We start from the raw sequence: 13,706 nt of genomic DNA, 5'->3' as shown, positions 1-13,706 counted from the left end.
CCATATACAGGTACATTCTGAGGTTCTGGGGATTAGGATTTTAACATACATTTTGTTGATTACCCAAATCAGCCCTTAACAACCAACATGTTTCAGAAAGTAGATTCCTACAGGGTTATTTACCAAACATTCAGAAGTATTTTTAAAAGACCTAAGCCCCTCGCTCACCGTGCAGGACCCTCCCGGCGAAGAGCGAAGGCTTGGGTTCCGGGCGCCTGAGGAAAACTGGTGTCAGCAGCCAGGGGAAGGGGCCCCCAAGGGGGCCCAGATTGCGAGAGGGCACAGGCCGGGCTGAGGGACGCCCCCCCGAGGGCACAAATTTTTGTGCACCGGGCCTCTAGTATATGTATAAAAGCAAACTGTCCCCTTGGGAGTTTGCAAACTGTCCACTTGAGAGTTTGACCGACCAGGAGTTGGATCGCTTGCTATGACATGCGCTGACCACCAGGGGACTGTGCAGAATGAAGGAAGGCCCCGGCTGGCAGCTGGCAGCCACTAGGGATGCTACCCATGCATTAATTTCATGCACTGGGCCTCTAGTGTTCTTATAATCCTTTGTATTTCTGTGGTGTTGCTTGTCACTTTCTAATTTTTGTTTCTCATGTCATTTATTTAGGTCTTCTCTCTTTTTTTCTTAATGAGTCTGGCTAAAGTTTAATGTATTTTGTTTATCTTTTCAAAGAACCAGCTCCTAGTTTCATTGATATTTTCTATTATTCTTTTAGTCTCTATTTTATTTATTTCTGCTCTGATCTTTATTATTTTGTTCCTTGTACTCACTTTGGGCTTTGTTTGTTTTTCTTTTTCTACTTACTTTAGGTGTAAGTTTAGATTGTTTGCTTGAATTCTTTCTTGTTTGTTGAGGTAGGTCTATTGCTTTGAATTTCTGTCTTAGAACTGCTTTTGCTGTGTACCAAGCATTTGGGATTGTTGTGTTTTCTTTCTCATTTGTCTCAAGATATTTTTTTATTTACTCCTTGATTTCTTTATTAACCTATTATTTGTTTAGTTCCATGTTGTTTAGTGTCCATGTGTTTTTTTTTCCAGTTTTCTTCTTATGATTTATTTCTAGTTTCATACTGTTGTGATTGGAGAAGATTCTTGATATGATTTCAATTTTTAAAAAATTTATTGAGACTTTTTTGTGGCCTAGCATGTGGTCTATTCTAGAAAAATGGTCACGAGTACTTGAAAATGAAGTATATTCTTCTGATTCAGGCTGGAATGTTCTGTATCTGTTCAGTGCATCTATTCTAATGTGTCATTTAAGACCATTGTTTCTATATTGATTTTCTGTCTGAATAATTTATCCATTAATGTCAGTTGGGTGTTAAAGTTCCCTGATGTTATTGTGTTACAGTCAACTCTACCTTTATGTTATTAATATTTGCTTTAAATATTTAGGTGCTCTTAATGTTTAATGCATAGATGTTTACAAATGTTATGTTCTTTTGTTAGATTGATCCATTTATCATTATGTAATGCCCTTTATTGTCTCTTATTACAGTCTTTGTTTTAAAGTCTATTTTGTTTGACATAACTATTGCTACTGCAGTTTTCATTTTCATTTTCATGAAATACCTTTTTCCATCTCTTCACTCTTTGCCTGTATCTGTCTTTCGAACTGAACGAGTCTCTTATAGGTAGCATATGCACACGTCTTGTTTTTGAATCCATCCAATCACCTTGTCTTTTGATTGTATTATTTAGTCCATTTACACTTAAAGTAATTATTTCTAGGTGTATACTTATTGCCATTTTATTAATTGTTTTCTGGTTGCTTTTGTAGTTCTTTTCTTACTTTCTTCTTCTCTTTTCTTTTTTTAAAATACTCACTCAAGGATGTTTTTCCATTGATTTTCAGAGCAAGGGAACGACAGAGAAAAAAATTGATGTGAGGGAAACATATTGATTGGTTGCCTCCTGCACAAGCCTGACCAGATCCTGGGCCATGGAGGAGCATGCAACTGTGATTGCCCTTTACTGCAATTGAACCCGGGACCCTCCGTCCACAGGCTGATGCTCTATCCACTGAGCAAAACTGGCTATGGCTCTTGCTCTCTTTTCTTGTACATTGATGACTTCCTAGTGCATTGTTTGGGTTCTTTTTCTTCATTTTTAACTGTATGTATTATAGAGTTTTGGTTTTGGGTTACCATAAGATTCATATATAACAAGCTATGTTTATAGCAATGTTTTTTAAGTTGATTGTTGCTTAAGCTCAAATGCATTCTAAAACTACATTTTTTACTCACCGCCATGTTTATGTATTTGACATCATATTTTACATCTTTTGTGTGTGTGTCTCTTAATGTATTACAGTGTTACACATGCTTTTACCACTTTTGTATATTAATCTTCCTCTAGCTCTATAATTGGTTGATCTGCTACACCTACAACTGTTTGCCTTTATCAGTGAAAATTTTTTCTTTCCAAAATTTTGTTGTTTTAGTTTTGGTATTTTCCATTTAAAGAAGGTTCCTTAACTTTTCTTTAAATGCTTGCTGAGTGGTGAGAACTCTTTTTATCATTTGATTATCTGGGAAACTTTTTATCACTACTTTAATTCTGAATGCTAACTTCTCTGGATAGAGTATACTTGATTGTAGGTTTCTGCCTTTCATCACTTTGAATATTTTGTGCCATTACCGTATCTGCTGAAAAATCAGCTAATGGTCTTATGAAGGATCCCATGTACATAATGAGCTGCTTTTTCTCTTGCTGCCATTAAGATTCTTTAACTTTTGGCATTTTAAATATGATGTGTCTTGATAGGGGCCTCTTTGGGTTCATTTTGTTCGGAAGTCTCTGTGCTTTCTGGAATTGGATGTCTGATTCCCTCACCAGATTGGGGAAGTTTTCAGTCATTATCCCTTTAAGTAGGTTTTACATCCCTTTCTCTCTCTCTTCTCCTTCTGGGACTCCAGTGATTCAAATGTTGGCACACTTGATGTTTCCCCACAGATCCCTTAAACAATCCTCACTTTTGAAAATACTATTTTCCTTTTGCTGTTCTGGTTGACTTTCACTACCTTGTCTTTCAGCTTGCTGACTCATTTCCTGCTTCAACTAATCTGCTGTTGATTCCCTCCAGAGCATTTTTGTTTTCATTTCAATTATCGTATTCCTCAGTTCTGATTGGTTGTTTTACATATATTTCTATGTCTTCGTGAAGTTCTCACTGAATTCATCTATTCTTATCCCAAGTTCATTGCGCATACTTATCACTAGTGTTTACTTTTAACTCTTTATCGGGTAAATTGCCTATGTCTGTTTTATTTACTAGTATTTATTTATGTTTCATGATCCTTTATTTGGAATACATTTCTCTGTCTCCTCCTTGTGGCTGTCGCTCTCTCTGTGTTTGTTTCTATGAATTAGGTGAAACAGCGACCTCTCCCAGGCTTGAAGGAGAGACTTGTTTAGGAGCCTCTCCTTGTAGACTGTGTGAGTCAGGTGTATATAGCAGGCTGGCCGGAGCTGCAGTGGGAGTGGGCCATGGGGAGCCCTGTGCGTAAGGGGCCCTGAGCTGGAGTGGGAGTGGAAGTCCTGGGGACAAACCACAGAGCTGGTGTGAAACTGGGGTCTGGGGCCTGGGCCTGGTGTGCACCCTGACCACCAAGGCTGGCTGTCTGAAGCACCTGAATAATGTCCTGCCCATGAGATCAAGGGGGAGGGAGACTGTCAATGAATGACTGGATCTTCCCGGTGCCCCTGACACCACAGTTGGTTCCTGCAGTTCCCCTCCCACTTGCAGATGTTCTCGGTTAGTAAATGGATTTCCCTCCTTATAGTCTAGGTGTCCTTTCAGCCACTGTTTTTCACTTTACCCAGAGTGGGCGAGTCTGCACATACACCCTCAGGGATCCCTGCCCACTGCAGGTCAGTGCTGGGGGAGGGGTTTCCATGGTGCCATGTCTCTGTCTCTCTCCCCTGTGTCTATGGGATTTCTCTCTTGTTGGTCGAGCAGAAGTTGTCAGTCAGCCCTCCTTTCTTCTCCAGGGGGAGCTGCTCTGTTTGCAGGTGGAAATTTAATGTGAAATGGGAAGAGGTGAGTTCAGGCCTTTCCTTCACTGTCCTCTTGGACTGGGAACCCTTAATTGATTTACTGTTTTAGCTTTTTCCCATCATCTCCTTCTTGTCAGTTTGTTTCTATTGCTATAGTTTGTTGTTTGTTTTGTGTATTGCCTTTTAAAACTTTGGAATGAAATTATTACATAAAATATTGGAATGTTCCTCAAGTTAAAACTATTAAGTAAGATGTATATTCAGAAAAGTACAGATTCCTTCAACCTATTCCCCCATTTTGCCCTGCAGACAACAACTTAAAAAATCCATCCCTTGTTTCTATAGATAGATGACTGGTAGGTAGAAAATAAATAGGCAGATGAAATGAGCAGGTTTATCTATATGTCCTTTCTCCTCCTCTGTCTTATTAAACAAGATGCTGCATAAAACTCTGCTGCTCTTTGCTCACACGCATTGGGAGGCCACCCCACAGGAGTCTCTCACGTTCCCTCCAGAGCAGAGGATTGCATGCTGGTGGCACATCAGGGAGCCACACGCTCCCCTGGGTGCCCAGCAGGGGCCCTGGTTGATGCTCAGATCAGGTCCACACAGGGTTTCCTGTGACAGACAGTGAGTTTGCCACACAAGCTGGAGGCCTCAGAAGCGCACGTTTCCCACTAGAGTGGCAGCTCTGTCCTGATGGCCTCCGGGACCTGCTCATGGGGAAGGTGCATCTCAAGGCAGAGTCAGCACAGCAGGCATTTTATCTGAGTCACAAAAAGACTGAGGTATAGAATCCACCATTAGTCAAATAAAGGGGACTTCAAGAGGCACCGGGTTTAGGTACCTTCTTTTAAAAATTTACAGAAAAAGAGTGAAATGAACATGGTTATAGAAACAATGAAGACATCATATCATTACAAGTGGACTGCTTTTCTTTTCTTTTTAAAAAAGAAATATTTTTTATTGATTTCAGAGAGGAAGGGAGTGGGAGAGAGAGCTAGAAACATCGATGAGAGAGAATCATTGATCAGCTGCCATCTGCATGCCCTCCCCTGAGGATTGAGCCAGAAACCCAGGCGTGTGCCCTGACTTGGCATTGAATGGTGACCTCCTGGTTCATAGGTTGACACTCGACCACTGACCACACCATTGGGGCTAGACTGCATTTCTTATACTTGCTGTCCCCTCTGTATCTCAGGGGAAAGGAACCTGAAGAGAAACACTAAAATAGGATTCCACCGTGTTCAGGTCCATGGCAGGCTCTCTCCTGGCTCAGGAACCAGGCTGATTACAGGAGGGAAAACTCATGAAAAAGCAGGATGGGAACAAGGAAACCTTTTCTTCCTAATTCCTGCCCTGGAAGCCTGTGAGGCAGATGATCTCACTCCATATTTAATTGAGGAACATTTTGTAAAGAAATGTGGGCAGAGGTGAGCTAAGGTGCACAGCAGACAGCGAGGGTTGAACACACAGGGACAGGGAGGGATGGAGCTCAGGGTCTGGAGTCAACACTGGGGCCTCCAGGTCCAGGACGGGGAGGAACCAGCAGGGAGGAGCTGCTGGGGGTCAGGAGCCAGGACCCAGCCACAGCCCGAGGATGATCTTCTTATGGAGTGAGAGCCCAGCAGGAAACCTCTTCAGGCTGCGAAGGGGCCTGACAGAAGGTTCTCTCCTGCTCTTGTTCCCATGGCCACGTCAGCTCAGGAGTCCTGCAGACAGAGGAGAGTGCTGCTCCCAGGCCCAGCCAGCAGGGGCGCGGCCCACCCAGGCCTCCTGCTGTGGCTCCCAAGTGAGAAGAAAAGTTCTGAGGCCACAGAAACCAAAGCTGCTTTAGAGCTGCCTCTCACCAGGCGGGAGGAGACCCTGCAGGGTAAGAGGCCGCCAGAGCCACACCCAGGCTCCCCGCTACCTGTCCCCTGGCTGGTCCCCTGCACCTTCTGTTCTAGGGAAACCGAATGCATCCCTAAGAGAGGATTAGAGAGCGTTACCTGTGGGCTGAAGTCCAGAGTGTCCTGGGAAGGGAAGGAAGATGCCACTTAAAGATAGGAAGGTAAGTGTGTCCCCAAACACAGGGTCCCCGCCCAGGCCACCTGAGCTTCTCTAGTAGCACCCCCACCCACTGACACCAGAGCAGAGCCCAGGGCAGAAGCTGTAAGCCAGAGGTCCTCAAACTGCGGCCCGCGGGCCACCTTTGGCCTGCCGAAAACATTTATCCAGCCGGCAGGGTGTTTTTGCTGCCGCTGCCTGTCCTCTTAGCAGCCGACTCATCCCGGGCCCGCAGTGCGCATGTGTGGAATGTCTGAGGGACAGTGAACTGGCCCCCTTTTTAAAAAGTTTGAGGACCCCTGCTGTAAGCAGTGACCCCGAAGTCGTCAGTATCCAGTGTCATGTTAGTGACTCAGGGCCTGCCCCTATGTGTACCCCAGGATCTGCACCCAAATCTTGATGCGTGTTAACCCGTCTCTACCACCACAGCCATGACTCCTCATGTCTCCACCCTGAGAACCGGGAGCTGGTTATTTCTGCATTTCCAGGGAACGTGAGACCGACAGGGAAAGAGAGGCTTCTACGCTGTTGCCATACCCAGAGCTCACCCAGCAAAGCCCCAGTTCCCCCCACCATCTCAGAGCCTCGGCTGCCAGCAGGCTCCTTACCCTTCTGAGCCCTGAAGTAGATGAGCAGCCCCGCCCCGAGGAAGAGCAGCCCCAGCAGGAAGCCCCCGACTCCACTCAGCACCTTGCTCTGTGCGGATCCAGACTGGGCCCCTGAGAGAAGAAGAGTGTGGGAAATTCAAAGCAGGGCAGGCAGGGCGGCCTCCCAGGGCTATGGGTGTTCACAGAAGTGATCTCAGGGCTACCCTATGCCCTGTGCAGAAGGAGAGACATGAGCAAAAGAAAATGGGGTGTGGAGAGAGGGGACCCTGACCCTCAGGGACAAGCAAAGGCCCCTGTGGGGGGAGGCGTGTGAGGTCAGAGGGCGTCTCACTCCATTCCACGGTGACAGGGCTGGTCCTGCTGGGGTGCTGCACTTGGCAGGTGTAGACCTCCCCGCTCCGGGGAGCTGTTTCCAGCATCACCAGGGTCTGGAAGGTCCAGTCCCCGTTCCGGATCAGGCCCGTGGACACCACCCCGGCCTCCTCTTCCTGGCCGTTGCGTAGCCAGCGGACCTCAATGTTGCCCGGATAGAAGCCATTCACGGAGCAGACCAGGAGGTTGTGGTGCTGCAGGCGCTGGGTCTTTGCAGGATACACGGTCACTGTGGGCTCAGCTAGGACAGAGAAGGCAGAGGGAGACGTGAGCAAGACAGGCAGGCCCCTTGGTTGCACCCCTTTGGCCTCGTCTCCAGTCCCAGGCTCCAGGCCCCCGCAGCTCCACTCAACTGCCCTGTTGCCCCGCAGGAGGTAGTACCATGGGCCTTGAATCTCTGCCTACAGCCCAGGCCACTGGTTTTGAGAGACCATGAAGAAATTTGGGGGATTTTCCACATTTGGAAACAGTTCCTCATTGTTGAATTGAAGTGTTTTCAAATATTTGCGAGGCACAGAGTGTGTGAGTTCCAGTGTGATTTCTGGGGCAGGGCTGCCTGGTCACATCCAGGCTGTGCCTCTTACTGGCTGATCCTGGGAGATCCTCTCTGCTCAGCTCCTCACCTGCAAAGGGTGTGGTAATACTAACTCACCGCTTAAGGACATATGAGGATCAATGGGCCTGAAATACGTACAACAGCGGCTGGAACGCAGCCGTCACTGTATGTCAGCTGTTTATCACATATGGAGAGAGAACATAAGGAGAGTAGAGGGAGAAACCGGGGAACAGAGTCAAAATACAAGTCAGGAGGTGGAGAAATGCTGAATCCATGTTAGCAAAGTGTCCGTCCTGCTGCCTGGAGGACCTGGAAAATCACTTAGAAAAAGGCCTGGACCCCAGGGATGACGGGGAACTGGCCATTCCTAGAGCAGGAACAGCCATTAGCCAACACAAACGTGAAAAATGTTCAATAACCTTAGACTTCAAAGAAGGATAAATTTAAAGTAAAAAACAATTTTTCACCTGAGTGTTTGGCAATAATGAATAAGATTAAAACAGAATGCACAGTAGATTCTCAGAACTCTAAACAGTTAACATGTAATTACTTAAATGCTGTCATCCTGTGTAGATGTGACATCAGTGTGTTAAGTAACAAAATTATAATTAGAACCTGCAGGCCAATTGATTGTGAGAATCAGCTGTGTCTGCAGTGGTAGAACTTCTGTGCTGGAGACACCCTTATGTGGCAAGACTTGCTTCAATGGGGCTTTGGTGCTCACTGAATCTTCCCCCTGAGTGTGTCCTTTATGGTCGGCCTGGTGGTCAAATCCCTCTAGTATTAACTACAACAATCAAGGCTCAACTAGAACAAGACTGCGCACAAAGACCACTAGGGGGTGCACCAAGAAAGCATAAAAAATGCGGAGACAAAAAAACATGACAGAAATGGAGGATATAGAGCTAAAAAACGCAATTTTGAGGGCTTGCAATAAACTTTTGGAGAGCTTCACGAAAACTAATGAGACCCTCGATGCTATGATAAAGAAACTAGAAATTAAGCATACACGCTCTGAAATAAAGAATATTACACCCAATAGCAGACCAGAGGAGCGCAAGAATCAAGTCAAAGATTTGAAATGCGAAGAAGCAAAAAACACCCAACCGGAAAAGCAAAATGAAAAAAGAATCCGAAAATATGAAGATAGTGTAAGGAGCCTCTGGGACAGCTTCAAGCGTACCAACATCCGAATTATAGGGGTGCCAGAAGATGAGAGAGAGCAAGATATTGAAAACCTATTTGAAGAAATAATGACAGAAAACTTCCCCTACCTGGTGAAAGAAATAGACTTACAAGTCCAGGAAGCGCAGAGAACCCCAAACAAAAGGAATCCAAAGAGGACCACACCAAGACACATCATAATTAAAATGCCAAGAGCAAAAGACAAAGAGAGAATCTTAAAAGCAGCAAGAGAAAAAAAGTCAGTTACCTATAAGGGAGTACCCATACGACTGTCAGCTGATTTCTCAACAGAAACTTTGCAGGCCAGAAGGGAGTGGCAAGAAATATTCAAAGTGATGAATAGCAAGAACCTACAACCAAGATTACTTTATCCAGCAAAGCTATCATTCAGAATTGAAGGTCAGATAAAGAGCTTCACAGATAAGGAAAAGCTAAAGGAGTTCATCACCACCAAACCAGTATTATATGAAATGCTGAAAGGTATCCTTTAAGAAGAGGAAGAAGAAGAAAAAGGTAAAGATACAAATTATGAACAACAAATACACATCTATCAACAAGTGAATCTAAAAATCAAGTGAATAAATAATCTGATGAACAGTATGAACTGGTGATTGTAATAGAATCAGGGACATAGAAAGGTAATGGACTGACTATTTTTTGTGGGGGCAAAGGGGTGTGGGGGGTGCGGGAAGAGATTGGACAATAATCGTGCACCTATGGATGAGGACAGTGGGTGGGGAGTGAGGGCGGAGGGTGGGGTGGGAACTGGGTGGAGGGGAGTTATGGTGGGAAAAAAGGAACCAATGTAATAATCTGAACAATAAAGATTTAATTTAAAAAAAAAGAACCTGGCTCACCATCACCCCCTCTGTAAACACAGGGCACTGAGGGAGGAACAAGACACTTAGACCTAAAAGGAGCTCAGAGAGGCCAGAGGTGCCTCGGAGGCCCCGCCCCTCACAACCAAGCCTGATCCTCCACCCAGGGAAAGGCTTGTGCACCCAGCACCCCTATTCCAGGGGCTCAGGGTTGGGGGGCGGGTTGGCCAAGACAGACCGACATTCACCTCCAACTCCGCACCTTCATCCTTCCCTGCTGCTCCCCAAACCCTCCCCTGACAGGACAGTGGGCACCCCGGGAAACACCCCTACGCAGGACAGGATCACAGGGTCCCCACAGCCGCCCATAGGCCCCTCACGGGTGCTCCTCACAGCCCTGTGCGCGCCCCCCGCAGCCCCGCTCACTTCGCCGCTGCACCAGAAATCCCTTAGACACCCCATAGTTGCATCTGCAGAGCATGTCCACCGCGGCCCGTGCCCGCTCCAGTTCGCCCTCCAGGCTGTTCCAGTACTCAGCGAATGGCCGCCCCAGCTCGGTCACAGTGCGGTACTCCCCCACGTCGCTGTCGAAGCGCACATACTCCTGCCCATTGTAGATGTATCTCAGCAGGAACCGCACCCGCTCCGTCCCATTGGAGAAATGACACTCATCCTTAACCTGCTGCAGGAAATTTGCTGCCGGGACAGGAAGAACCCGTCACGCTGGTGAGAGAAGATGGCGACGCACCCCAATGCTGGGAGCCCAGGCGGTAGGGACACAGGACCCTGCACCCCCACTGCCAGCACCCGGGGCCCCTCCTCTGGGGCTGGAGGGAAGCCGCAGGGCAGGGAGACCCCTGGGACCCTCAGCCCCTGGGCACCCACTGGGCTGCCCCGCGGGCTCCCGGCTCCAGGCTGGGCGAGGACTTGTGCCATCACCGCCTACACCTAGACGCATCCCCTCCTCACCTCCAGCCTCTCCCTCCCCACACCCGCCTCCTCCTGTCACCCCTGGGCAGGGGACCTCCTGCCAGGCCCCAGCTGCTCCAGGACCCAGGAAGGAAACCGGGCATCGCCTTCCGCTCTGCAGCTTAGAATTCACCAAAGTGCCAATCACACCCAACCACAGGTGCATCCACACAGGAGGGAGATGGAAGGAAAGGGGCGCCTGGAGCAGGGACCACAGGGTCCAAGTTCCATCAGGGGCGGGGCCAGGGCCTCTGAGTGACAGGATGTGGGGGAAGGTTGCTGTATGTGGGGGAGGAGGGACATCTCAGGTGAAGACAATGCCACCTGCAAAGCCTGAGAGAACCCATGTGCCTCCTGGGAAACCAGAGAACAGGCTCTGAGCCCAGACAGTGGGGTCACCACCATGCATGACTCATGAAGGAGAGGTGTGGAAGGTCAGCAGAGATGCAGTGACCACAACTCATGACGTTTTGACAAACATCACAGAAGGCAAAGTAAAAATCAACATCTTGAGCTTCAATTGATTGAATGGATTCAACAAGAAAGTGGTCACTTTGTGTAACTGTTTAGTTTTTTCTTAATAAACCGTGAAGAGCTGTATTGGAAGGTGAGTGTGTGTATAAAGTGTGAGTCTAGAATTTCCAGAAACAGCCGGTGTCCAGCAGTGTTCTCACCCTCAACGCTATTGACGTTTGGAACAGATGATTCTGTGAGGTGGGGGTGGGTGTTCTGTACACAGTGGGCTGCACACGGCATCCCCACCAGTTGTCAGAGAAACCCCCGTGTGACAGCCAGACATGGCTTTACATATTGCAGACGTCCCAGGGCTGGGAAGGAGGGGAAGGGGTGGTGAACCATCTGAAAAGTCTTGGGTGAAAAGCCACTGTTGATGATGCAGCAGCTGGGAATCGCAATAAAAATTTAGCCAATATTGTGTCTGTGGAAAGACTTGGTCTATACGGAATTTATGTTCTTTAGGGATCTGGTTCCAGTGCAGACTATTTTTCCAGCAAAATAAAATTGTTCAGGACCAAGATCTACCTGTTTCTTTGCCTTGCTAACCAACCACTGGCCCACTGCTTGTTTACTGTCGCAGCTACAGCCACGGCCATTTGACTCCCATTCAGAGTCCCAACTAATTTACTTTCTAACTGCCTCCTGCTCCCAGTAATACCAGGAGGCATCAGGTTACCAGCCTTGGCCAGATGGGGATGCTCATTTCTATAGGCAGGTCCCTCAGAAGGGGAGCAGCTAAGATGACACCCTCCCCAACTTGCTTGCCTTCTGCAGCCTCGCTAGCCTTCTTCCTGCCCCTTAAACAGGGTAAACAAGTTCCCACACTGTGGCCTCTCCCTCTTCCTCTCCCTGGGACACTAGTTCCCCTAGATCTTCTCACAGTGGCTTCACTCATCATCCAGGTCTCATGTGTCTCAAATGGCACTTCCTCAGGGACAGCTCCCTAACCCCTTGAACTGATGGCCTGTAACCCTGGGGTATTTTTTTTTATTGCTCTGAATTTTTTCTTTCTTAAGGGGTTCATGGAGAAAGCAAAGGAGATGGTGGGGAAGGCCCCTTGATACATCTCACATAGTAGGGAGAGGCACCAACATCACAGATTCTGCTGAGGACAGAACACAGGATCCTCAAAGAGAGACTCTCTAATTCCTTTGACTCCCCATAAAATGCCAGAGAGATGTTCCTTTGGTGGATAACTCAATAAAATAAATGGAGCACTGGGTGGGAGTTAGTCTGAGATCATTATTTCTCAATCCAGTCAAGACCCCGATGGAAGGGGACACGAGGCTGGGTAGGTTTACTGGAGGCGAGGTGAGAAGAAATGGCTGAGATACATGGAGCCCCTTGTACATCTCGTAGTGGTGAGCACCAGCCCCTTTTGTGGTGGAAAGAATTGGGATCCATATGGTAAAGGAACGTGGCCACTGAAGAAAATGCCACCATTTTCTAATGGACATGGCCTGGGCACAGTGACAAAGCTAATTCCCTTTCTTCCTCCCCCACAACAGCTCACCCCCAAGGTGCACTTACGTGGAGTGTCCCTGGCCTGAGCCAGGGGAGGGCTCAGTGCCATCAGCATCACCGTCAGAGCGGCCACCCAGGAGCCTCCGGGGAACCGCAGACACACCATGCTGGAGCTCAGAGAGGACAGGGGCAGGGAGCAGGGGGGTCTCACTCAGTGAGGGCTGTGACCCTTCTCCACCCACATTCCCCAGAACACCAACTGATGAACTCATTTCTTTGTTCCTGGATTGGGTCATCTCAGTACTGAGAACCATTGAACATCAGAGATGAACAGCATCATCTGTTGCTGGTGAGAGATTCAGTAGGAAGGTCCTCTTCTGAAATTTAAAATTTCCTGCATTGAAAGCATTGCTTTGATTTAGTGCTTTGAAGGTTTGGTCTGGTTGTGTCAGAAACACTGTGTTGGGCCCTATTGTGAGGCAGCTCTGCGCTGTCGGTGATGAGCACACAAGTTGGAGCCTTTGGGGGCATTCGCCTCTCTCACTGCGGACAGAGCTGTTTTGCAAATGGATGAGTGAGTGTGCTGGGAGCTGAGGGTGAGGGAGGTGATTGCAAGTTAGGAGGCCTTCTATTTTGTCCTATTTTTTAAAATGTTTATTTTTGAAATAATATATATATACACTGAGTGACCAGATTATTATGACCACCTGACGTCTGTAGGCAAATTAGCTGTAATTTTGCGCTGAAGTTGCTAGAGGGCAGGACCATTATAAATAGGTTAGCAGGTTGTTTACCATGACAATTACCCAAGCACAGGAACACAAGGATTGGACAGTTGAGCTTTGGAAAAAAGTCATGTGGTCCGATGATTCACCTTTCCAGTTGCATCATGCAGATGGCAGAGTGAGAATTTGGTGGAAACAGCATGAAAGCATGCACCCCACATGCATGAGTACAACCCTTCAAGCAGGTGGGGGCAGTGTTATGGTTTGGGGCATGTTTTTCTGGCATGATTTGGGCCCTTTAATTCATGTGGAACAACGTCTGAATAGCACAACATACCTAAGTATTGTTGCTGATCAAGTTCATCCTGTCATGTTGATGGTGTATCCCAATGGAGATGGCTTCTTCCAACAAGACAATGCGCCATGCCACGGTGCT

At 47.4% G+C, this 13,706-nt stretch overlaps 1 protein-coding gene across 2 annotated transcripts in view; it reads right to left on the bottom strand.

Moving 5' to 3' along the window:
• Nucleotides 1–12,788, bottom strand: part of LOC102242249 (HLA class II histocompatibility antigen, DRB1-4 beta chain) — a 37,838-nt gene extending 25,050 nt beyond the window's left edge. Inside the window, exons 1-6 of one of the 2 annotated variants that reach the window (XM_005866288.2) lie at nt 12,612–12,788; nt 10,023–10,292; nt 6,997–7,278; nt 6,666–6,776; nt 6,000–6,023; nt 5,388–5,720 (exon numbers count right to left, since the gene is read on the bottom strand). In XM_005866288.2, coding sequence (XP_005866350.1) covers nt 5,707–5,720; nt 6,000–6,023; nt 6,666–6,776; nt 6,997–7,278; nt 10,023–10,292; nt 12,612–12,711 — 801 coding nt within the window. In that variant the 5' untranslated portion in view covers nt 12,712–12,788 and the 3' untranslated portion in view covers nt 5,388–5,706. Of the gene's footprint in view, nt 1–5,387; nt 5,721–5,999; nt 6,024–6,665; nt 6,777–6,996; nt 7,279–10,022; nt 10,293–12,611 lie in introns of those variants that run through there. The other variant, XM_014539741.1, reaches the window with a different exon arrangement.
• Nucleotides 12,789–13,706: the final 918 nt, after the last annotated feature.

The sequence above is a fragment of the Myotis brandtii genome, unplaced genomic scaffold (assembly GCF_000412655.1).
Source record: "Myotis brandtii unplaced genomic scaffold, ASM41265v1 scaffold2271, whole genome shotgun sequence".
Classification (NCBI taxonomy): domain Eukaryota; kingdom Metazoa; phylum Chordata; class Mammalia; order Chiroptera; family Vespertilionidae; genus Myotis; species Myotis brandtii.
This window is presented reverse-complemented; position numbering and strand designations above follow the sequence as displayed.